At 39.4% G+C, this 23,274-nt stretch overlaps 2 protein-coding genes across 3 annotated transcripts; both read left to right on the top strand.

Moving 5' to 3' along the window:
* Positions 1-3,966: 3,966 nt before the first annotated feature.
* Positions 3,967-10,922, top strand: LOC121309553 (protein QNR-71-like). Its single transcript, XM_041242540.1, has 12 exons — positions 3,967-4,087; positions 4,679-4,810; positions 5,075-5,215; positions 5,433-5,606; positions 5,870-6,031; positions 7,063-7,383; positions 7,672-7,743; positions 8,028-8,270; positions 9,012-9,114; positions 9,290-9,495; positions 9,606-9,705; positions 9,829-10,922. The coding sequence occupies exons 1-12, from the start codon at positions 4,018-4,020 to the stop codon at positions 9,968-9,970; spliced, it is 1,866 nt and encodes a 621-aa protein (XP_041098474.1). The 5' UTR covers positions 3,967-4,017; the 3' UTR covers positions 9,971-10,922.
* Positions 10,923-14,133: 3,211 nt separating this feature from the next.
* Positions 14,134-23,047, top strand: malsu1 (mitochondrial assembly of ribosomal large subunit 1). Of its 2 annotated transcripts, XM_041246320.1 has the most exons (5): positions 14,134-14,523; positions 14,675-14,716; positions 16,063-16,244; positions 19,035-19,116; positions 19,798-23,047. In XM_041246320.1, the coding sequence occupies exons 1-5, from the start codon at positions 14,214-14,216 to the stop codon at positions 19,962-19,964; spliced, it is 783 nt and encodes a 260-aa protein (XP_041102254.1). In that variant the 5' UTR covers positions 14,134-14,213; the 3' UTR covers positions 19,965-23,047. The 2 variants fall into 2 exon arrangements, with proteins under 2 accessions (XP_041102254.1, XP_041102255.1); XM_041246321.1 differs by lacking the exon at positions 14,675-14,716 and having other exon boundaries at positions 14,135-14,523.
* Positions 23,048-23,274: the final 227 nt, after the last annotated feature.

The raw sequence follows: 23,274 nt of genomic DNA on the forward strand, positions 1-23,274 counted from the left end.
TCTCATGATTTAAAAGGAAAAAAACATTGAAGGCCGTAAACACGTTTAGGGTGCAAGAGAAAATGTGATGCAAAAGTAAACATGAACTATTATAGATTTATTTTTATTTGGATTGGAAGCTCCAACATGGACATTACCTGTGCACCATTACCATAGTACAACAACCCTTTAGAATCGCATTTAAATAAAAACAATGAGTTCATTTGGAAAGTTTCCAGTTAACTTCATTCAGACCTTATTTTTGTTGTTACTGTACACAATCCTTTTACTTCTTAATGTGGTCAATGTAAATCAGTGATTATCAACATAAGACACCCAGGATACTGCCTCATGACTGGATCTTCAGGGCCATAGCCAACCTTGAAAAATTACAAAGGCACTTGCACCCCCCATCACCACCCAAGTTTTTATAACGGAATAAAACAGATATGAGGACATTATTATATGATAATAAATAATATTTATTTAAATACAAAAGTTTAGTTAACAGGTTTTTACTATAATGAAATTTTGATTGCCTGAGGTTCTAAATGTGCAGGACTTGTGGTTTTGTACAGTGCTGTGACACAGAAGCTATATAGGAATATTACAGAAAGTCCTCTCGTTCACAGATTGCAGCTAAATTTCTGCTAAATTTCTATGCTGGAGAGATCAATCTTATTACAACAATCTGATTAGCCTATGTACTAAATACAAATAAGTATCTTTTTCTTTGCAAAATTAAAATTCATTATGAAAGATTACAGTACAAGAAAGTAAGAAAAGCAATGCCAGAATATTTGTTGTAGATACTATACTATAGTTTTAAATCCTAATCTATGAAGACCCCAGAGATGTACCCTATTTAGCTCAATCCAAATGGTTGTCATGCTGATGCACTGGGGAGACCGCACTGTGGTTGCTCCCTGGAGCCAACATCGCAGCCGTTGTGTGTGCTGATCCCTGGATCCAGCATTACACTTCAGCAATCAACACCAGGCAAAAGGATATCTACATCAACAGATGGAAAGAAACGCAAATGGATGGAGATGCAGATGGACGACATTAGTTTACTGTAAAGCTACGTCTTAGTTGGTGCTTATCCTGGCGAGAGCCGAGTTCAAATCAGCATGTCTAGGACATCCATTTCACTGTCCTGTAACATTGCAGGACACTGCCCAGGACACTAATCTCACTGTCCTGTAACATTGCACGACAGCCAGGACACTAATCTTACTCTCCTGTAACATTGCAGGACACTGCCCAGGACACAGTCTCACTGTCCTGCAACATTACAAGACACCCAGGACACTTCTCAGGACATTAATCTCACTGTCCTGTAACATTGCAGGACACCCAGAACACTGCCCAGGGCCAGGACCGGATTAACGCATAGGAAAACTAGGCATGTGCCTAGGGCCCGAACTCGAGTGGGGCCCAAAACGGTTATGTGTTTTGTTTTTGTTTTTTAGTTTTTTTTTACATATACAGATTTGACTTCACTCACTGATAACACTGTAACACAATTTTTGTTCCTGGGTAGTAAGTGTTATTTCCTAATTGCTTATGCCTCAAAAGTATAGAAAATGGCTATTATTCCCCACAAACTTTGCTTTTGTGACCAGGACAGTGATATTTCAAAATATCACTATTTCCAATGGGAAAACGGGCAGATGTGTGCCTTTTCGTTCACATAAAGTCAGAAAAAAACAACATATGAATTCAAATTAACATGTATTTATACTAAAGTAATACAAAAATGACTACAAAAGATTTAGAAGTGAGTAGTTTCTCGAGATTTACGATTATAGAATTGTGTCGACTGCTCACTTCTAAATCTTTTGTAGTCATTTTTGTATTACTTTAGTATAAATACATGTTAATTTGGATTCATATGTTGTTTTTTTTCTGACTTTATGTGAACGAAAAGGCACACATTTGCCCGTTTTCCCATTGGAAATAGTGATATTTTGAAATATCACTGTCCTGGTCACAAAAGCAAAGTTTGTGGGGAATAATAGCCGTTTTCTATACTTTTGAGGCATAATCAATTAGGAAAGAACACTTACTACCCAGGAACAAAAAAAAAAAAAAAAAAAAAAAAAAAACTGTTACACGGTGTAATCAAACTGAGCCATCTCAAAATCAAACTGTTCTGACAGGTGTTGGGCAGATTTCTGTAACGTTACCCCATAGAATTCTGTATCCCCACGTTATTTCATGCTTGTGCAGATGCAGTTTTAAAAGATCGAGGGACATGCACACGTGATATTTCTGTGCCCGAGCCCTGTTGTTCCATGCATGTCAACAGCCCCAGGCTATATGGTCGGGACAGTCCCGATTTCCTATCAAATGTCCCACGTCCCGATGCATAGGAAGAAAGTGCTGATATTTACCAATAGAAAAAAATAATTTATTCTTCACAGTAGAGTTAGTGAAAACCACACACTGTGCTCTTCGTGCGGCTGACACAACTGCTGATCACTAACTTATACAAAGGGAAGAACGCTTCATTATGTCTATTTTTACTGTCGTGTGTGGTGTTGAGTTGGGGGGGGGGGCATACGTCTATTATATGATAATGAGTGTTTTTTACGTATGACTCCTCCCATGTGTATGATGCGGGTGACTCTACATATTACCTTTTTCAACTTCATATGATGTTCCTTATTTGTTTAAACTTTATCGTTTTTATTCAGTAAATCAAGAAAAGTCCTTGTCGAGCTGCGCCATAGGATTTAACGCAGGGGTTTTATTATGAAATGTTTTTAGCACAATCCCTGCAGTTTAATTTTCTGTCACATTCATTCAGTCGTTCATAATAACTTCAAACTGAGAATTCTACCTGTTGTACAAGGGTGGAGGGCTAGTTATAAAAGATGTAATGTGTATAGAGGTGTCTGTATGTGTACACATATGTTTGTATGTATATGTGTGTGTGGCTATTTGTTCAGGGGTAGGGGACCCGCAAGTGTATGCTTGCCTAGGGTCCAGTGATGGGTTAATCCGGTCCTGCCCAGGACACAGTCTCACTGTCCAGTAACATTGAAGGACACCCAGGACACAGTCTCACTGTTCTATAACATTGCAGGACACCCAGGACACTGCCCAGGACACAGTCTCACTGTTCTGTAACAATTGGGCAATGCAATGTAATATTTATACAAGTGTGGACACTGCACAATTGAAATTGTTCATTTATGTATTTGTGTGTTTTCACTTTTAGTAAAACAAAAGCATACAGGGTTCATTCGAGTATGTCTTTTTATGCAAATCACAACCAAAATTGAAATTATAAAAGGCTACAAAATCGGATTTATTTCAATTTGGTTAAAATAGGAACATCTTCATGCATATGAGTTTATTTTCAATGTTTTTTACTTGCATCATATCTTGCAGAAATATATTGAGAAAAAAAATATATACAAATACTTATAATTCCCAAAATCGAGTTTTTCTGCTTGCTTTTTAATTGCAAATGGGTTATTGCAAATTACACACTCATCATTGACGGTACTGCATATTACACAATAACACATTCATAAAACAAAATATTGATTTGCAATCCCATTATCATACAGCCATCCTGAACAGGTAAGTAGACGGCCCCTTTATAACATTTTAGATATGGTAGCCAGTTTTTTAAATTCAAGTTTTAATTGGATTTCGATGGCAATTAAACTAGGCTACATGACAATACCATTCGCATTATACTTCTTGGATTTTGGAACGAAGAATAGTTATTTTACAAAAATATAAATCTGACATTTGGGTTTCCATACTGTTTAACAGATCATTCAGTATGCAGCAGGTTAAACTGCTGACTGAAGGGCATGCATGAAAAGAATGAGCAGATTGAACGGCTGGTAATTAGAAAGCAGATGTGTCTCATTACAACTATCACATGATGGGCCGAGCACTGTAATCAGTTATAAAAGAGCGAGCAACAAAATAAACCCGCCAATCTTCTTGAGAAGCAGTTGCGCCGAGAAGTGGAAACTTGCGGTGTTTGCGGTTTGGCTCTACAGAACAAACGCCATGAGTGCTTTGCATTTTCTTTTATGCTTCGCTTTGAGTTTACTAATTTCAGACTCTCATGCACGCAAACGTGAGTATTTTATCCTATTTACTTTAAGATTGCGGGTTCATTTCAGTGAGTGTGTCTGGTCTGTCTTACGGTTATGCAATACAGCAGTTACCAAGGGGATTTAGAATTGTTCACCCAATTGTACTGAAGTTGTTTGACTTCAAAAAAATAAATGAAATAGTACTACCGTTTTTACGGCATACCTGAAATCCTTACATTTATTAACTACTGTCGTTTACGTCATGGTTAACACCTATGCGCGCTGCTCCTGGAAACGTATATCCAAGAGCAAGTACCAGTGCATTTGCAGCACACTTCCATTAGGGGTCAGTGTTCTTATAGGATACAACTTTGGACTCAAACGGAGCCTCACTGCTCAGATGTCGACGTCATTACCAGTGGAAGATGATAATACATGTTAAGATTATCTGTTCTCCTATGTTTAACACTGCCTGTTTTCCTCCCTCTCCAGTATATTGTATTTATAAGCCAACAATTGGTTACAATGATTTTCTGTATGAAATTCAGGCATTTCTGTATTAAGGGTTTGGCAATAGTTCCTACACCCTCCCTCTACCACCTAGGGTTGGTATTGTGATCTTTTTGTTTCAGGTGTTCCTGATATGATGCCATCTGGGGTCCGGGTGGGCTCGGAGAAGTACGCCCGGTTACAGGGCTGGTCTTTGGATACTAACAGCTGGAATGAGGGGCTCTACCCTTCCATTAACCACAGAAGGGGCAAGGGTAAATTGCATCAGTGTTTTCATTTGATGTATGTAGTAAAACTGTTAATTAGTTTTAGTGCCTTTTTAAAGGTTTTATTGTCATCATGCAGTGTAGTACAGTGTATGTTTTGTTTTTCTATAATCCTAACATCTTGATAATACACCAATTAATGGGGAAACTACAGCAAAAAACAGCTGTTTGCTTATTCTGAGTTAATGAGACTAATGTATGTGTGTTGGCCATGTGAGTGCAAAGTGAATCGCTCTCCCTCCGCCCCCACAGGGACAATTGTAGCTCATCTGACCAATGACAGCCCTGCTTTGGTAGGATCAAATGTAACATTTACTGCAAGACTCGAGTTTCCCAAATGCCAGAAGGAAGATGAAAATGGAATCCTTGTGTATGACAAACACTGCAAAGATGGTAAGCTGAAAGAGGCAAAACTACCAAAGAAACTCTGATGCTTTGTAACAGGTTATCTAGTTTAGGCAAAGGAAAAAGGCCTGTACCTGTTGTAAATATTGTCATTCCACTCTTTAGTTTCTGGAAGCTTACTTAAGCTTGATTTGTGAGCAGATTGTTTGTTTTGTTCAGTCGCATGTCTAGTCCAGCTTCACTAGCTGCTGTTTGTCTACAGTAGATGCTTGGGTTCAACCAGGTGAGTACCTGTACAACTGGACTTCCTGGATTGAGGATTATGGCTTTGGAAACTGCACCAACAAGTTGAAGTGCAACGTGTTTCCAGATGGGAAGCCCTTCCCTCAGCATTTAGACTGGAGGAGGAACAGTTATGTTTATGTGTGGCATACCATGGGTAAGTCCTGGGGATTCAACCTCATATTTGGATGACCTTGGTGTTTGTAGATGAGCATTAAAAAAAAAAAAAAGGATTGTACATGAAGTTTTTTTATATACAGGTAGGTCATTGCATTTACTATTGTTGTAGATAATAAACTGGTAACTATTAACTCCCTTATTGAGTAGGATTCAGGATTATACTAAGGGAAAATTCCTGCTAAGGATTTTTGGAACCAAGTGAAGTCAGTCCAAAGTAAACTTTCCGTCCCTATTTTCCAGGTCAGTACTACCAGAAGAATGATCGCTCTGTTTCAAGTATCTCGCTCAACACAACCAACATCACCCTTGGTGCACAGCTTATGGAGTTGTCAGTTTATCGCAAAAGTAATCGCAGAAAGTATAGTCCTGCAGCAACTGCAAGTGGCATCTATTTTGTTACAGGTAAGGGAAGTGTGGCGTTGACCTATCTCTTTGATTACAGCTGTATCATGATTGTCCAGTGTTCTGTTGCACAAATTCCCTTGGTTTGACAGCACTGTTTCCACCTACACCCTCCCACAGGTCTACTCACCCTTGGTCCTGCAGGACTGTTGCCCCTCCTGCTTTTTGTTACAATGTATGTTAAATTACTTAATTGAACTAATTGTTAGAAGCTTAGTTAGTCCAATTAATAGTGTGCAGTTAAAACAAAAATCGCGAGGTACAGCGGCCCTCCAGGACCAGGGTTGAGTAGCCCTGCTCTACCATGTACAACTAACCTGTACATTTTTATATGAAGGGTGACAGTTAAATTGTGAAGTCAGAAGATTAGCTTGTGCTGCCTGCAGATCAAAAACAGTCCTGTCTCTCCTTGGGGTTCTGTTTTTGTTACTACTTTTTTGTTACTTCAGAACAGTGATTCTGAAAACATCACTTGCAAAAGGAAATGACCAATGCAGTACACACTTTTAAACCTGCTATATAACCAAGAGCAAAATGAAATCAATGTTACCCATGCACAGAACTGCATAAAAGGCAATGCAATTTAGCAAAATTAGTTTCCTGAATTAAAAGTATCCAAAGTCAGTATTCAAAATTGCAGAATAGTGCTCCAAGACCCTAATGTCACAGTTTACATGAAAATGCACAAAAGCAATTAACAATCAGATTTTTAAAAAAAGCGCATCACAGTATCAAACTAACTTTACTGTAGCTTGTCTCGTTCACTTTGTTTTTGCTGCATTTGTCATGTGAAATTGGAGGGAGCGCTGTGTAACTGCTCAATAGACTGATTTGGCTTTCGGGGGTGGGGACCGTGGGCTGTGACAGATAAACATGTACAGTGTAACATTGAAGAGATGGGCTTTGTATCAGAGAACTGGTGACTGAGTCAGATTGTGTATGACAGGCAGGTGCATTAACTTGTTATGTAATTTCTACACTATCTTTGGAAAGGATATCAGAGTGCTGACTATTACGTATTTTTATGATAGATCAGATTCCTTTCATTGTCAACATCTCCCAGAAAAACGACCGCAACGCCTCTGACAATGTCTTCATGAAGGACTCTGACATTGTTTTCAACGTCAAACTCCACGACCCCAGCAACTACCTGAAGGCTGCAGAAGTGTCCTACAAGTGGGATTTCAACGATGGCAACAAGCTGATTACTTACAGCCCTGTTGCTACCCATGCTTACAGCCAACTTGTGAACTACACTGTAAAACTTACAGTGGAAGCAGTCTTCAACGTGCCCTGTGGACCTCCTACTCCTACCCCAACACCTGCATTTGTTACATTGCATCCAGTGACAAGTAAGAGTTCCCAGTCCTGTTTGCCCAATTGAAATTTTGTATTGCTGAATATACTGCTGGTAGAATAATTGCGTTAACGGGTGTTGTCTTGCCCTTCGGTCAAAACTGCTAGTTTGAGTCTGCAGGTCACAATAGTGGGTGATTATTACGCTAAGTTCCTGGTTTAATAGGTGCGGTGAGCTTCCATGCAGGTTAAAATGAATTTGAAATCCCTGTGTTTGGTCCATACAGACTACTAACTGCATGTCACCGGCACAAAATATATTGACATGTTTGTTCTGAATGCAGTGATGCCTTTAACGACTACACCTTCGTCCACCAAGGGTACTGAGCCCACAAGTCAGGAGACTGTGACTGCTAGTAAGTAGACTCCCTCCTTGACCTTTTTTATATTTGACATTTTAGTTTCGATCTGTGAAGTCCAGACTGCAATGATAGATATGAATGTTGCTTGTATAAATACACTCGTTACATTTCAGGATATATAAATGTGACTGAACACTAAGGGGTATTTTTTACTGTACTAATTTGCTCTAATGCAAAATTTGCATCACTTTCTAAAAAAAAAAAAAAAAAAAAAAACACCACTGGTCTCCTCTTAAGAGTTGCTAGTATGTGTGAATTCTTTTGTGTTCTGGTTTCAGCTCCCTCCCTTACTACAGATTCTGCAACCCAGACAACTGCCACCCCTACTACTGATGCTGTCACCCAGACAACTGTGCCCCCTACCACCAAGGCAGCCTCTACTACCAAGATTTTCAACCCCATCACCACTGCCTCCACCTTGGCAACCACCACTGAACTGCGTCTGCTCCAGAGACGACACCAGGGTCCAGAATGCAAGCTCTACAGATATGGAAGCTTCATAGCTAACCTCAGCATTGTAGGCAAGTGACTAGAGAAGCTTAGAGTAGTGCTGCACAATCAATAATTCAGACGGAGCTCTCCACAGATGAGGGTCATTGGTGTTCATTGGGCTGATTTTACCAATCCAATTTCTTCACATGGATTGCTGTTACGCCACAGTAAGTAGCAATCGTCACATCCTCAACTTTACTTTTTTAAATGGTAGATTTAGCCCATTCAACTACAGTGAATCGCAGCAGATTATTCAGGATTGAGCTCTCCTCAGTGCAGCACTTTTTATGGAGAAAAAGCAGCATTCTTTGTTTCCTTCCTCTGTCACCCAATTATTGCAACAGTACTGCATTACTAGAAGGGTCATTGTAGAAAAGTTACTTGCTGGTATTCTTTCTAGATGTCTCCTTGGTGGAGTAATATTGGTACCATACTATTGACTCTTACGGTCGGGTTAGACTAATTTCCTGATACTATGAATTTTCTACATGGAACTGGCCAAATTGAGCAGGATATTGTAAGTTTTATGTGTAACACTAATTTGTTTGACAAATTTCCTGCACATTTGTTCTGGCACCCCCAAGGGAAGAAATTCTCACTACACCCTAGTTCAAACAGTCAAGTCCCCACCAGATATTGGGGAAATGTATTAACTTCTAGGTTCACGCCACCTGTTCTGTATAATATTGTGCTTTTTTGGGGGGGTGGAGTGGGGACTACAGATCTTTATTTCCTCTAGCTAACAAACTTTTTCTGTTTGATATTACTAGCTGGGATCGTTGCAGTGGAGAGTGTCAGAACTACAAAAATTAAGGTTTCTACTGCATCTGTAACTGACGTCACAGTGGATTTTTTGGTGAAGTGTAACGGCAGGTAAGTGGCTGATTTTTAAAGCTGCGTAGAATATTAAGTGGATACTCGTGCAGCTGCTGTGCATTAGTTTCACTTCCCCTCTGGATTTGTTTGGCTTATGTATTCATGTGAAATAGTCTGCCTGTTGGATACTTGTTACACTGCTGTGAATCACTATCTTGGATTTATTACACAGTATTCCCACATCTGCTTGCACCATAATATTGGACTCTACATGCAAGGTAACAAAGAACATCTTTTGTGAGGAAGTCCCTGCTGCTGACCAGTGCCAGCTGACCCTACAGAGGGCCTTCAATCAGTCTGGGATATTCTGTGTGAACATTACACTGAGCGACTCTGCCAGTCTAGCACTAGCCAGTACATATGTGACTATTGGACAAGGTAGGCAAATTGGTCTTGTTGTGAATTTAAACCGCTAATGGCTACTACTTGAGCCACTGTTTGGTATTCTAGTTTGTGCTTTTATCCTCTCTTGGCTTTATTTATTTTAGAGACCAAAAACAATGTGCCCAAAGAGGCTTCTGTCATAGCTGGTGCTGTCGTCGTCGTGGTGGTGGTTCTTATTGCAGTAGCAGCTCTTGTTCTCTACAAGTAAGTATTTAGTTTTAAAACCTGCTTGTCACTCTGAGCCAGAGACTTTTGCATAAAGTAGTTTCATTTTAGTGAAATGTCACATGACCGGCCCATGTTCAGTTTTATGTGTCTTTGTTCCAGGCACTACAAGGAATACAAGGTTGTGAAGGGACATCCAGGGGATGGCAGTGTTGGAGTAACTGTCTACTTCAATCACCTGAAGGTGGCCCTCTCCCCTGGGAATGAGGAGAGGAACCCACTGCTGCAGGGCAAAACTGATTGACTGGTCAGAGCCCTACCCTTTACTGTGTTTTCTTTCCTTTTTACACCCCCCCCCCCCCCCCATCAACAGCTGTTGATTTGTCTTTTGTATAGACTGATTCATGCATCCTTAAGTGAGTCTTGTATAAAGTGTGTTTTTTGTAAGCAATGGAATCAAATGCTTTTGTACTAAAACATGTTTACTATTGTGTACCCAAGGCCTTGTCCTTTCTGTTATTGGTTTTCATTTATTTTTAGCCAGGTTCTGCTCTTTTGTTAGTCAATCATGTTCCACCCGTTGAAAAATGTCACCTTATGGCTGGAGTCGCATCACAAAACCCTAATAGGGACACATCAGTTGTGTTGGAGTTTTTGGCTCCATTCAGGAGAAGCCATCAGCAAAGGGGATCAGAAATATGTATTGTTGCTTTTTATAGATCACTAATTTTTTATATTGTCATTTAAGTTCTAGTTTTAAACAGTGTATGATCCTGAATGTTGTAACTTGTGCTTTGTTAAACAATCACTTTGCCAGGTAATAAATCTCTCAGACAAGGAATATAGAAGTTGGAATGTAAAACGGCACACAGGACTGCCACTCTCTCTGGACAGCTTGTCTGGGAATTGTGGGAGAGAAATTAAGTGTCCCTTGTTTGGCTGTATTTCAAAAGTGCATCTGTTTCGACTTTCCAGTTCAGTGACCACATAGCCTCCTGTCTGTGGGCAGCCAGGACTGTATGTGTCATCCTGTTTCAGTGGTCACTCAGTCTCTACTTGGTCAGGATCTGGGCTGAGCTCTTGGCTTGTCAGGGCTTTGTGGTGATAGGTTTTTGGGTCGCTGTGGTTTAAAGGAACTGGGGCCCGTCGTGAGCTTGTCCTGTAAATGTTGGTCATTGGATGTACAATCTGTTGGTAAATTGTAATTTGTGTGAAATATCCAGTGCCACAATAAATATTTATGCCAGTGAATGCTACCAAGTGGTTGTTTCCTGTGTTAAAGACCTCAGTGTTCCTGACAGAATACTGTGATTGTGGGTGGGGGTAAGCTCGGCCCATCTCCCTATTACAGCCATATTCTTATGGGGGACTCATGTTGGCCGGTGAGGACGCTGTACTAGAAAGCCCTGCATGCTTTTTCATTGAATATTTACGGCCAAGTTAAAGCTACCTGATGCGCTGATGGTCTGACCCAGGTAGGTGTAGCTGGTGCTGTGCTCCAGTGTGGTGTTGCCATTAGTGAAGTGGTACCAGTTTCCCTAAGATCTAGCTTTTCTCTGAAAGAACATAACTCTGGCCTTGTCCAGATTTACTGCCAAGGCCCAGATCTGACAGTACTGCTCTAGCAGTGACAGGCTATGCTGAAGACCCTGCTGTTTTAAGAAACTATAATTTATAAGATTAACTGTGTAGTATTAGATTGAGAGTAAGACAATTTTGGGTTTAATATTAATTACTGGTGCAAGAAGAGATTGAAGATGGTAAGGGGAAAGTTTTAAAGTGCACCAAATGGCAATTTCAAGGGGAACCCTGTGCTTTGTCAGAGAGAACACGGTGGGGGTGGGGGGCTAAAACCTTTAAAAGCTTAAACAATCTCCTTATCTTTATAACAGCAGGGTTTCCTGACGAACATCAAACAGGCTCTGATGGTACAATCACTTAAGGTAATGGAATGAAAGTGGGCCACGTGATCAATAATATCGATTCATAGGAGGCTTGTAAAACATGCATCATTTTCTGGTTGGTTAAGAAATGGCATAACAATGCACATGTGTGTTTGATCTTTGATTCTGTTATGAACTGTGCTTAGGTGAAAAAGGAATACCCAACTGGTTGACTGTATTGAATAAAATATCTTTGAAATCTACAACTGAGTTTGGAATCACAATAATTTATACTGATAGATGCATAAAGGGAAAAAAACAATAACTTCTATCTTTTTATAAAAAAAAAAAAAAGAACTGCTCTCTGGGGGACAGCAGGACCAGGTCATCTGCATAGAACTGGATTTGAATTTTGGTGTCATGTAGAGTGAGACCAGGGGCTGCAGACTGCTCCAACTTGTTATTTTGTTACCAATTTTCACACTGCACTTATTTTCTGAATACATTAATAATTTTTATATAGTGCCTTTCATAGCGGACCACCATCACAAAGTGCTTTACAAGATACAAGGGTAGGGTGTGTGAACTGCATCAGCTGCAGAGTCACTTACAACAATGTCTTGCCCAAACGGCAGAGCACAAGAAGGATAAGTGACTTGCTCAGGGTTACACAATGAGTCAGTGGCTGAGCTGGGATTTGAACCAGGGACCTCCTGGTTACAAGCCTGTTTCTTTAACCACTGCACCACACACTTTATGTTAAGTCATAGTCTGTTGTGCCAAATTTAATCAAATGCTTTTTTAAATCAATAAAACACAAATATTCATACTTTGTTTGGTGGACATGTTTGTTTATTAGGGTGTGTGGCTGGTGAAGGGGGAACAGGTGTAGCGGTGATGTGGTGCAGGAGTGACAGGCAGACAATTGTAATCTGGTGAAAAAGTGCTTTATTTGTTTTCCAGGTCTGGTGACCGTTTAAATAATAATACCCCGGCAACACACAACCATGTGTAAAGCGTGGGGCTAACAAAATAGGGCACAGTCCCGAACAGAAATGAATACACGGTCACCAGTCCTGGGTGAGTGCAGACGTGCGGGTGCGGTAGTGAAGACACGGGTATTTTGTGACAGTTGGTGTTGACCCTCGGCGACAGCTCCGGATTTGTACGTTTAACTGTCTAGTGGTGAAAACACAGACAATTATTCAAACAAACAAAAACAACACACAACACTTATTTCAATGAGAGCTCCTCTCTCAGTCCTCTCTCCACCATTTTATCCAAATGAAAGAAAAGATCAGCGTTACCCTGGCCCCTATGTGTAATCCTGCATGACATCTTGGTAAACGGTTGCAGCTGCCTTATTGCTTGCAGCTGCCCCTCCTTTACATTGCAGGTCAATATGGTCTTACAACAGAGTCTTGCTTCTTTCCAGGTTGCCCGCATCCCCAGTGTCAATAAAATACAGTACTAGATGGGTGCAGTCAGTTTTTTCAGGGCAGGTGACGAAGATGCTTGGGAATTCGGTCAGCAGTGTCACAGCTGATCAAACTGTTTTAGGCATAACCCCTAGCAGCTCCGGGACCAGACCACTGTCGTTACATCCAGAGGGAATGGGGGGTGACGGTGAAGCTGCTAGAGGGTTAATTAGGTGCTTTTTGCTGGCTATTGGCAGGAGTACTGGAGTCTGTGACTGCACAGCCAGCAGTAGAGAATGTAGGTTGGGGCGGATGCTGTTATAGTGATGTGGTCATAAGGGTCTGGCCAGGTCGTCCTATGTTGCCGTTTTGGAGATCCAGGAGCATCCCTGCGCATTGTAGGAAGTCTAGCACCAGAATGCATGGGTCTTGTACTGCTGCTGTCCAAATTTTGTGGCAGTAACTACACAACAGAGAAATAACATTAAAACTGACAAAACAACTTATTCAACAAATCCACACTTTCAAAGAAAAAGTAGTGTAACATGCATTCATAGAGCAAGACCTGGAAGTAAAATACACCCAATGATTCTCACTATATATTTCAAATATAACATTTTAAATAAGTTAATAATATTTTGGCACACCTGCAGTGCCGCTTAGACTAGTACAGAAGTGTGCAATAGTGTAGCGCAGCCTTACCCTGAAAAAATGCGATGGTGTGCGTGAATGCAATGACAGGACTGGCGCTGTTAATTATTATTATTGTTATTATTATAATTTTATATTGTAATGTTCGGTATTGATTGACCAATTTTATTTTATTTGTTGCCTTCCCCAGGGTCCCCTTGGGCAGTGGGCTCTGAGGAAATATCCCTGGCCTCTCGGTGGACCTGCAGATAACAACTTAACCTGAGCAAGGTCTAGCAAGGTTCATCACTCGTGGAAAAGTGGTTCTTATACTCTCACAGGGTTAATAGTAGCTGCGAATAATCCCCATTACTGGAGGTATGTGGGTGGTGAGGTCATTACTATGAAACACCATATTACAGGCTTGTGGGTGCGCATATTTGTGCTATTATACGGTACTCTGTTCACGGATTTCTTTTCTCGTTGAAACCCAGCTGTGATTCGCTGACTGGAGAACCAATAGAAGGTCAGCAGCATGTCTGTTACAGTTTCTTCCTGGAATGTCACGCTGCCCTTTAGGAGAGTTTGGTAGGGTTGGAAAAGAAGTAGGCCAAAAATGAGTAAAGTAAAGATTTTTAATTGTACTAAAAGGCTTTTTTCGTTCATTTCTAAAGATAGTTCAGTGCTGTCGACAGGCACACTTTGCCTGTTAAAAAAAGCGATTCATTGTGGGTACACCAAACCGGTTCAAAATGAACAGGCAGTGGGAGCTGTGTCTGGTTGCGAATCCGTGGTAAAGAGGTTCTTCACGGACTGTCACAGAGACGCAAAGGCTTCTAACCCAGAGAGTCCCGCAGTGTGGGGAAGCACACAATATCCACGGGAAACGGTGGCAGTGGATTCGGGGACAGAACATGACGGAACGCGTAAGATATTACTAACCCTCCTTTGTCACGCTTTTATTTATGACATAGCCTTAAATTTGCACGTGGTTTTAATTTTAGAAATAAAGTTCTTCAGCATCACAGTTAATGAAAGAAATCCAACAATCTCATAATACCGCACTTTCTATTTTAGTCGGAGTTGCCGCTGCGCTTTTGTGTCTTCACCATGGGTTTGGTAAGAAATAAATACTAAACATGTAATGTTTTCATTTTGAATATGTTTAGTACAGACTGTGAAATTTAAAAAGTTAAAAGCAGTTAACCACCTGCAGCTGTTTGCTATAATCTGTGAGATACTGTACAGTTACATTACTCCCAATATTACTCATTGGGGTCTATTTTATTAATCTAAACAGCGGGGATCAAAATAACACTACACTTTAAATCTATATTAATCAAGCGTTCTGGTTTCATTCATAGATAACTGAAGTACTATAGTAGTTTGCAGAAGACAAAAAAGAAGGAAGTTTAGGTTCATTTTATATATGGGACGCAGCTCTGAGTATAAGAATATGTGTTACATGAAGGCATCTGTCTGTGTGTAACTTGCGTTTTATATGTCGGACGCAGCACCGAGTATAAGAATATGGGTTATATGATGGCATCTGTTTGTGTGTAACTTGTGTTTTATATGTGCTCGTGCTTACAACTGGTGGGGTTATAATGACCATCTATCTCGGGGCTTCTCAAACTCAGTCCTGGGGACCCCCTGTGGCTGCTGGTTTTCAATCCAACAGAGCTCTCAGTTACTTAACTAGACCCTTAATTGAACTGATAATTTGCTTAATTGTACCCTTTTTAATTTTTTTTTTTTTACTTGTTTTCAGCTTTTAACAGTTGCATATTTCAAGTTGGCTGTAACATTTGATAAGTAACTGCAACTGTTTAAGAGCTGAAAACAAGTAAAAAAAGGTCTAATTAAGCAAATTATCAGTTCAATTAAGGGTCTAGTTAAGTAATTGAGAGCACGGTTGGAATGAAAACCAGCAGCCACAGGGGGTCCCCAGGACCGAGTTTGAGAAGCTCTGTTGTTACTGATGGCTTTAATTTAGAATTTACAGTCATAGTAGGGGAAATACTTGTTCTAATAATGTAAGCTCATTTCCCCAAAGTTGTTTCTGTAACAAAATAATTCTTAACTAAACTAAATGTAAGACAAACAGAAGTTTAAAAATCATCATTAATTTTCGTTTAAACAAAAAAACAGGTTTTTATTTGTGTCATGCAGGGGGAAGCAAAAAAAGTTAATTGTGTTCATAAGGCAAGTTTGTTTGCATTCAGAATGTAGAACTCTCACAATTAAAGACAGAGAATATACAAAACTCTCATTGTCATGCATATTTAAAAACAACAACGGGAAAGCATCAGGTATGACTGGTATGTTTCATTTGCTTTGATTTTCCTTAGTTTGGAAATCTGCGTCACACCTTGCACCAGGGCCCAGTAAATCCTAGCGCTGCCGCTGGTCGCATATTTCTGATGGAATGTAAAATGAGTTTATTTGGTGTTCTTTCTTAACAGGTCCAAACTCCAGCCCTGTGTTTAACATTGATATTTTGGTGACTCTCTTACGGCAAGAGAATGCCAAAGACATTTGTGTGATCAAAGTACCGGAAGAAATGAAGTATACAGATTACTTTGTTGTGGTAAGCGGTTCATCGGCGAGACATCTAAGCGCTATGGCACACTATGCAGTAAAAGTGGTAAGTCATATTGGATTTAGCACACTAGGATGCACCCTTGAGTCTCCTATAGTCTGGGATGTAACGTAGAACTGACTGGTTACACCACACATAGAAATCATAAGAAAACTGTTTTGTTTGACTGGAAAAACAAACTTTTTTGTTTTATTTCCAAAACGTATGTTGCTTTCTGTGATTATATAGCGGGCGACTCACAATTTGAGTCTAATCAAAATAATTAAAAGGGCAGATTTGAATTATATATATATATATATGTGTGTGTGTATATATATATATATATATATATATATATAGTACTGTGCAAAAGTTTTAGGCAGATATGAAAAAATGTTGTAAAGTAAGAATGCTTTCAAAAATAGACATGTTAATAGATTATATTTATCAATTAACAAAATGCAAAGAGTGAACAGAAGAAAAATCTACATCAAATCCATATTTGGTGTGACCAGCCTTTGCCTTCAAAACAGCATCAATTCTTCTAGGTACACTTGCACAAAGTCAGGGATTTTGTTGGCATATAGTTAGGTGTATGATTAAACAATTATACCAAACAGGTGCTAATGATCATCAATTAAATATGTAGGTTGAAACACAATCATTAACTGAAACAGAAACAGCTGTGTAGGAGGAATAAAACTGGGTGAGGAACAGCCAAACTCAGCTAACAAGGTGAGGTTGCTGAAACAGTTTACTGTCAAAAGTCATACACCATGGCAAGACTGAGCACAGCAACAAGACACAAGGTAGTTATACTGCATCAGCAAGGTCTCTCCCAGGCAGAAATTTCAAGGCAGACAGGAGTTTCCAGATGTACTGTCCAAGCTCTTTTGAAGAAACACAAAGAAATGGGCAACGTTGCGGACCATAGACGCAGTGGTCGGCCAAGGAAACTTACTGCAGCAGATGAAAGACACTTGCGCAATCGGAAGATGTCCAGCAGTGCCATCAGCTCAGAATTGGCAGAAAACAGCGGGACCCTGGTACACCCATCTACTGTCCGGAGAAGTCTGGTCAGAAGTGGCCTTCATGGAAGACTTGCGGCCAAAAAGCCATACCTCCGACATGGAAACAAGGCCAAGCAACTCAACTATGCATGAAAACACAGGAACTGGGGTGCAGACAAATGGCAGCAGGTGCTCTGGACTGATGAGTCAAAATTTGAAATATTTGGCTGTAGCAGAAGGCAGTTTGTTTGTCGCAGGGCTGGAGAGCGGTACACGAATGAGTGTCTGCAGGCAACAGTGAAGCATGATGGAGGTTCCTTGCAAGTTTGGGGCTGCATTTCTGCAAATGGAGTTGGGGATTTGGTCAGAATTAATGGTCTCCTCAATGCTGAGAAGTACAGGCAGATACTTATCCATCATGCAATACCATCAGGGAGGCATCTGATTGGCCCCAGATTTATTCTGCAGCATGACAACGACCCCAAACATATAACGAAAGTCATTAAGAACTATCTTCAGCGTAAAGAAGAACAAGTGATGGTATGGCCCCCACAGAGCCCTGATCTCAACATCATCGAGTCTGTCTGGGATTACATGAAGAGAGAGAAGCAACTGAGGCTGCCTAAATCCACAGAAGAACTGTGGTTAGTTCTCCAAGATGTTTGGGCCAACCTACCTGCCAAGTTCCTTCAAAAACTGTGTGCAAGTGTACCTAGAAGAATTGATGCTGTTTGAAGGCAAAGGGTGGTCACACCAAATATTGATTTGATGTAGATTTTTCTTCTGTTCACTCACTTTGCATTTAGTTAATTGATAAATATAATCTATTAACATGTCTATTTTTGAAAGCATTCTTACTTTACAGTATTTTTTCACACCTGCCTAAAACTTTTGCACAGTACTGTGTGTGTGTGTGTGTGTGTGTGTGTGTATATATATATATATAAACATAATATGTATATGTGTGTCCCTCTGTTAGTTGATTCTCAGTTTAGGGAATTTAGCTCTAATTAATCAGGCTTCCCTCTATTACTGCTATGATTTGCCTTCATGTATAATTCATCGCGTGCAAGGTAAAGCAACAACAAGCGCAGAAGAACATGGGCAGCTATATGAAACGGTGGGATGCAGTTGTGAAGAACGCAGGAGTGTTAGTGCTTTAGTTTCTGAGTAACTGGTTTTATACAGAGGACAAGGAGAACAACACATACTAAATGTTCTATTTCTGTAGATTTTTCTCACCAGTTTCTAAATGACTGGCTTAAGTGTGTGTAAACAATATAATATGGTGGGTAATTCAGGAACACTGGCTTCTCATATTTTTAAATGTTACCAGTCTGCTGTGGTCAGAAGCAACTGCTGCTTATCTAGAAAATTCATAGTTGCAGACTGACATCTATAATAAACCCACCGTGTCAGGATAGACAGCAGTGGTCATTAACTCGCTGTTAATGACTGCTACTTCAACATAAAGGTGCATCAGGTTGATTAAGCTCTAATGCATTGGTCCACTGTAACTGTTTATATCTGAAACTTAAAACAATGATTTTAGATTACAAATGTAAAAAATACCTCCAATAGAGGATTTTCATCTTTTAACTAGCAGCTCCTGTAAGGATACCAGTCAAGAAGGTGTGTGAGAGCTCTTTACAAGCAGGCATACAAGATAAGTTAAATGTTACGCATCTCTGGGTAATACAGCCATTGTGCCAGCTGTAACACGGTTGTTCTTGGTTTTCCATGCACAAGACCGCACAAAGAAAAAAATAAGATGCTTTGGGATGTTTATGAATTGGCTGAGAGATGGTTAATGATTTCTGCTAACATTTGGCATCTGTCTTTCCAGTACAAGCACACAAAGAGAGAAGGTGACCCCCATGTTCAGATTGAAGGAAAGGATGCAGAAGACTGGGTGTGCATAGATTTTGGTAAATTAAAAATAACCTTTTTTCAGTGCTCCAGTGTCACATGCTAATATCTCCTCCAAAGCGACAAACTTAGTATTGAAATTCCAGAAGAGCAGGTAAGCCGTGGCGTGCAGCTTTGACTACACTCTGTGGGCACCTACAATTATTCATGTGCTTTAAACTATTGGGTCATTAGTGTCTCATTTCCATCTGCTTAAATAAATTGTGATACATCTGTGTATTCATAAGACTGGCACATGATCAACACGTGTCTGATATACAGGCATTAATTAATGTTAAGCAAATCATTGTCTGTGATTTGGCAGAGAGAATAGTCTGAGAAACGAGATAAATCTAGAAAGTAGTAAGCTGTCCTCAAACAGTAGACTGCAACTATTTTCAGGTCCCCAGAGGTGAAATCCGCACTTCCATTGACACATTAGTATTGATGATGAACAAAAATGATGATCGCAAAATTAGTCAATGTTCAAATACTACATACAGATAATTACAGGCTGCTTTAAGATTACCAGATGATTAGTCTTCAAGACAGAGCGAAGAATGTTATAATGTATAAGTGATTGAGACTGTTGACTGTAATTAAAGTTGATGCCTAATAATATTTCTTTCAGGTTTTTTAATATATATCGGTACTAAGTCTTTCATTATAACATACATTTGTCCTCTTGTTTTCATGTATAGGGAACATTGTGGTTCATTTTATGCTTCCCGAAACAAGAGAAATCTATGAACTGGAGAAGCTGTGGACCCTAGGTTCTTACGATGACCAGCTAGCCATGATCTCTCCAGAAACACTGCCTGAAGATTTTATGTATGGGCCAGTGGTGGATTCAGAACCTGTGAAATAATACTGAATTGAGCAATCTGAAGTAAGAGCTGCACTTCAAATGAACCATCTGAAAAGCGCAGAGATTATTTCCATGACAAGTGTGGTGTTTAACAAGACAGTCCAGTACTTCTAAGCCTTTCATTTTTATATGCAGCATTGTGAAAAAATTACTCTGCAGCATGTTTCTTCCTACATGAAAGGAACAGGACAATAGCCAACTACAATAGTTAAGCTTAGGTAATTCCTTGGTAAAATTGCAATTATACTTTACACCTGGTTCCAGAGACCCTAAAATTAGCAAAAAACTTTGCTAAGTTTGTCCAAGATTAGTGCTAATCTGGGTATGAGAGCCAGCCATAAGTGTATTTATTCATAACTACCACTGAAGAATTTGTTAAATTGTTAGGTACTGAAGCCTACTTTGCAAACGACAGCTACACAGTTTTGAATAAATGGGTTTGTATTGTTATTCAGATAAACTAAAGTATTTTAAATATTTGTACAAACTGGGCTGCAGTGACAGACTTAAAAATGAACAACAAAAAATTGAATACAGACACACAGATAGGAACAGTCCAGTCTGTATCACTAATCCACCTGTTCCAATGGTTTCTTCCCAACTCCGTTTCTGAATGTGAACGAGTGCATGAAGAAAATCTCTGTCATATTGTCTGTTGTTTAGCATATGCATTATCAGAATCAGCTGGTGGTTTTATAAATAAAACAATAATGTAGAAAGACATTGCCAAGTCCCATTTTGTAGAAGTAATTAAAGATCTATTTGGCTGATGCAGAATGCTGTGAATGTTTATGATTCTCCAGAACACACATTGATTTCCCCAGCTGGCAACCGTACTCATGTCACACTTTAGATTTTTGATAGTTAATGAGTGTATGTAGTTTGACCCGTTCAATCTGGGGGGGGTGTGGAGGATATTCAAAGGGTGCCTGTTTATGAGGGCCGTTTTGTAAACTTGAAATTTGTCTGTGTCTAAAGTTACAAGCGACATGAAAAGCAACCTGTTTTTCATCTGTTACCAAAAGTCTATATTTTGGGATTGTGTGACTTTATAACATGTAGTTTATGCTTGATTATACATTGATAAGAGTTGAAAGTAGGATTGAACCTAGTTACTATTATTCTTTGATTTCCCCCTTCAGCTCTTTAGTACCATGACCCAGCAGTGCAAAGTGAAAACAAAAAGAAAGTGTGCTGGAAATAACTCTTAAAATGGATGTGATATAGTCCCTCCAGCCAAACTTGTGTAACAGTCAAAAACAAGCTGGCAGTAGCAAATTCAGGTTGAAGTCTGATGGAGCATTTGATTTTGAAAATTAGTACTTCGTTAAACCCAGCACCTTGTTAATTACAAAAAAAACCTGCCTTTTGGAAGCAGTGAAGTGACAAAAATGAATGTTACAATACATGGCCTTCAAGACACTAGATGGCGCACTAGGTGAAAGGCATTAAATACTTTCCTGTTGTAATCATGAGCCAGCAGCACTAGCGCACTCTATTTTAGGAGTCCCTCTATCGTTAGCTGACACATGTTAGAGACCCAGTGATAAGAAAGCGGCAATAAGACACAAGCCTCTTGATAATAAAACTTATCGGTTCGTTAGAGTTGTCTGCGTTTTTCCAATGCACATCAAAAAAGATTGTATATCCTCATGACGCATTTGTGGCTGTGTATTAACCTTTATATTAACTTAAAGCGCGTAACCATGCTTTGTTCCAAGAATACTGTGGGATTTTTTTTAAAGAAATTAGTTGTGAAGATTGTCATAAGCCATGTGTATGTGTGTGTGTGTGTATATATATAAATTACACACAGTGTATGTATTGCTTCGTTGATTCACAGGAATGCTCTGAATGAAGGTCGAAATTAGGAAGGCACGACTTGAAAAAAATCCTACGGTATTCTTGTCAAAACATTTATGAAACAAAAGCACACCTACAGTCTTTTAGGACTATTAAGGTGCTGGTTTTAACAAAGTACTAATTTTCAAAATAAAATGCTCCCTCAAACTTAACCCTAAATTTGCTACGGACAACTTTCCACTGTTACATAAGTTTGGTCTAAGGTACTGAGTACCATCTGTTTTAAAAGTCTTATTTCCCCACACACATTTTTCTTGACATACATTTTAAAAGAAGCACCCTACGTTTTTGAAGACTTTAAAAAAAAAAAAAAAAAAAACACAACACTGGAGACATTTGTTTTTTAGGTATGCATTTTAAAAAGGTGTACCCTTTATATATGAAAATACACACTACTTTTAGGAGACACTTTGTTTTACATACTTTTTATTGACACTTCAGTGCCACTTTAGAAAACAAAAGTAGTTTTACAAAAGGATGTGAAAAAACTGTTCAGTCATGCACCCAACGGCCAGAGAACACTTTCATTCATCCGCTTATCCAATTATGACTAAACTTAAATACATTTCTGTAGCACACATTCAGCACATCATAATCTGGGGGTATATAGTGGTATATGTACAGTTTGTGCATGTGAATTCAGTGCATGTACTTTTTCATGTTATCAATTGCTCTAACTTTGTACAAGTTCTTATACATGCTTGTTTTGTTCGTATTTGGGGGGGAAGAAAATCTCCCTTCATATATATTTATATTCTCTCTCATATACCCCCACACACAGCCTTTGACAAGAATTTTAATCCCTTGGCCATTTTTTTTTGCTTGTGCAAGCAACAGCACCTTCTGCTGCTTCAGATCCAGATGCAAGTCTACAGTCTTCCATACAGCTTTGACTTTTGAAAGTTTTTTTTTTTTTAAGTATGTAACCAAACACATACGAAGACACCACCTGGAAATATGAACATGCAGCTGAAATGGTTGAGACACCGGTAGCAGATCTTAAAACTGGGGGAGAAAACACGTGTGTAAGAAATACATGAACTTAAAATCAGATCATAGAAGACAAACTATTTAACCTGAATCTGAACTGCCTCGAAAGAAATCGAAGTAATCATTTCATTTTTGATTAAGTTCACCTTCTAATAGTGCTCTTATACTCCTTATAAAAAGAGTTTGATGGTGTGTGAGGGGTGGATCCTTCCACCCCCCCCCCCCCCCCCCCCCCCCCCCCCCCAAAAAAAAAAAAAAAAAAAAAAAAAAACAAAAGCAAGCTGACAAACTTGGGAGTAAATTATTTATTTCATTCAGAGGCATTTGACAAGTGGAGCTGCATTGGGGGCACAGTATAGATGAGAAATGATCGATGCTTTGCCGATACTAAAACACATTTTACTTTCAACCTCATTTGGAAAACATGATTTACGATTTACCACACTATACAGCCTAG

Source organism: Polyodon spathula, chromosome 3 (assembly GCF_017654505.1).
Source record: "Polyodon spathula isolate WHYD16114869_AA chromosome 3, ASM1765450v1, whole genome shotgun sequence".
Classification (NCBI taxonomy): Eukaryota; Metazoa; Chordata; class Actinopteri; order Acipenseriformes; family Polyodontidae; genus Polyodon; species Polyodon spathula.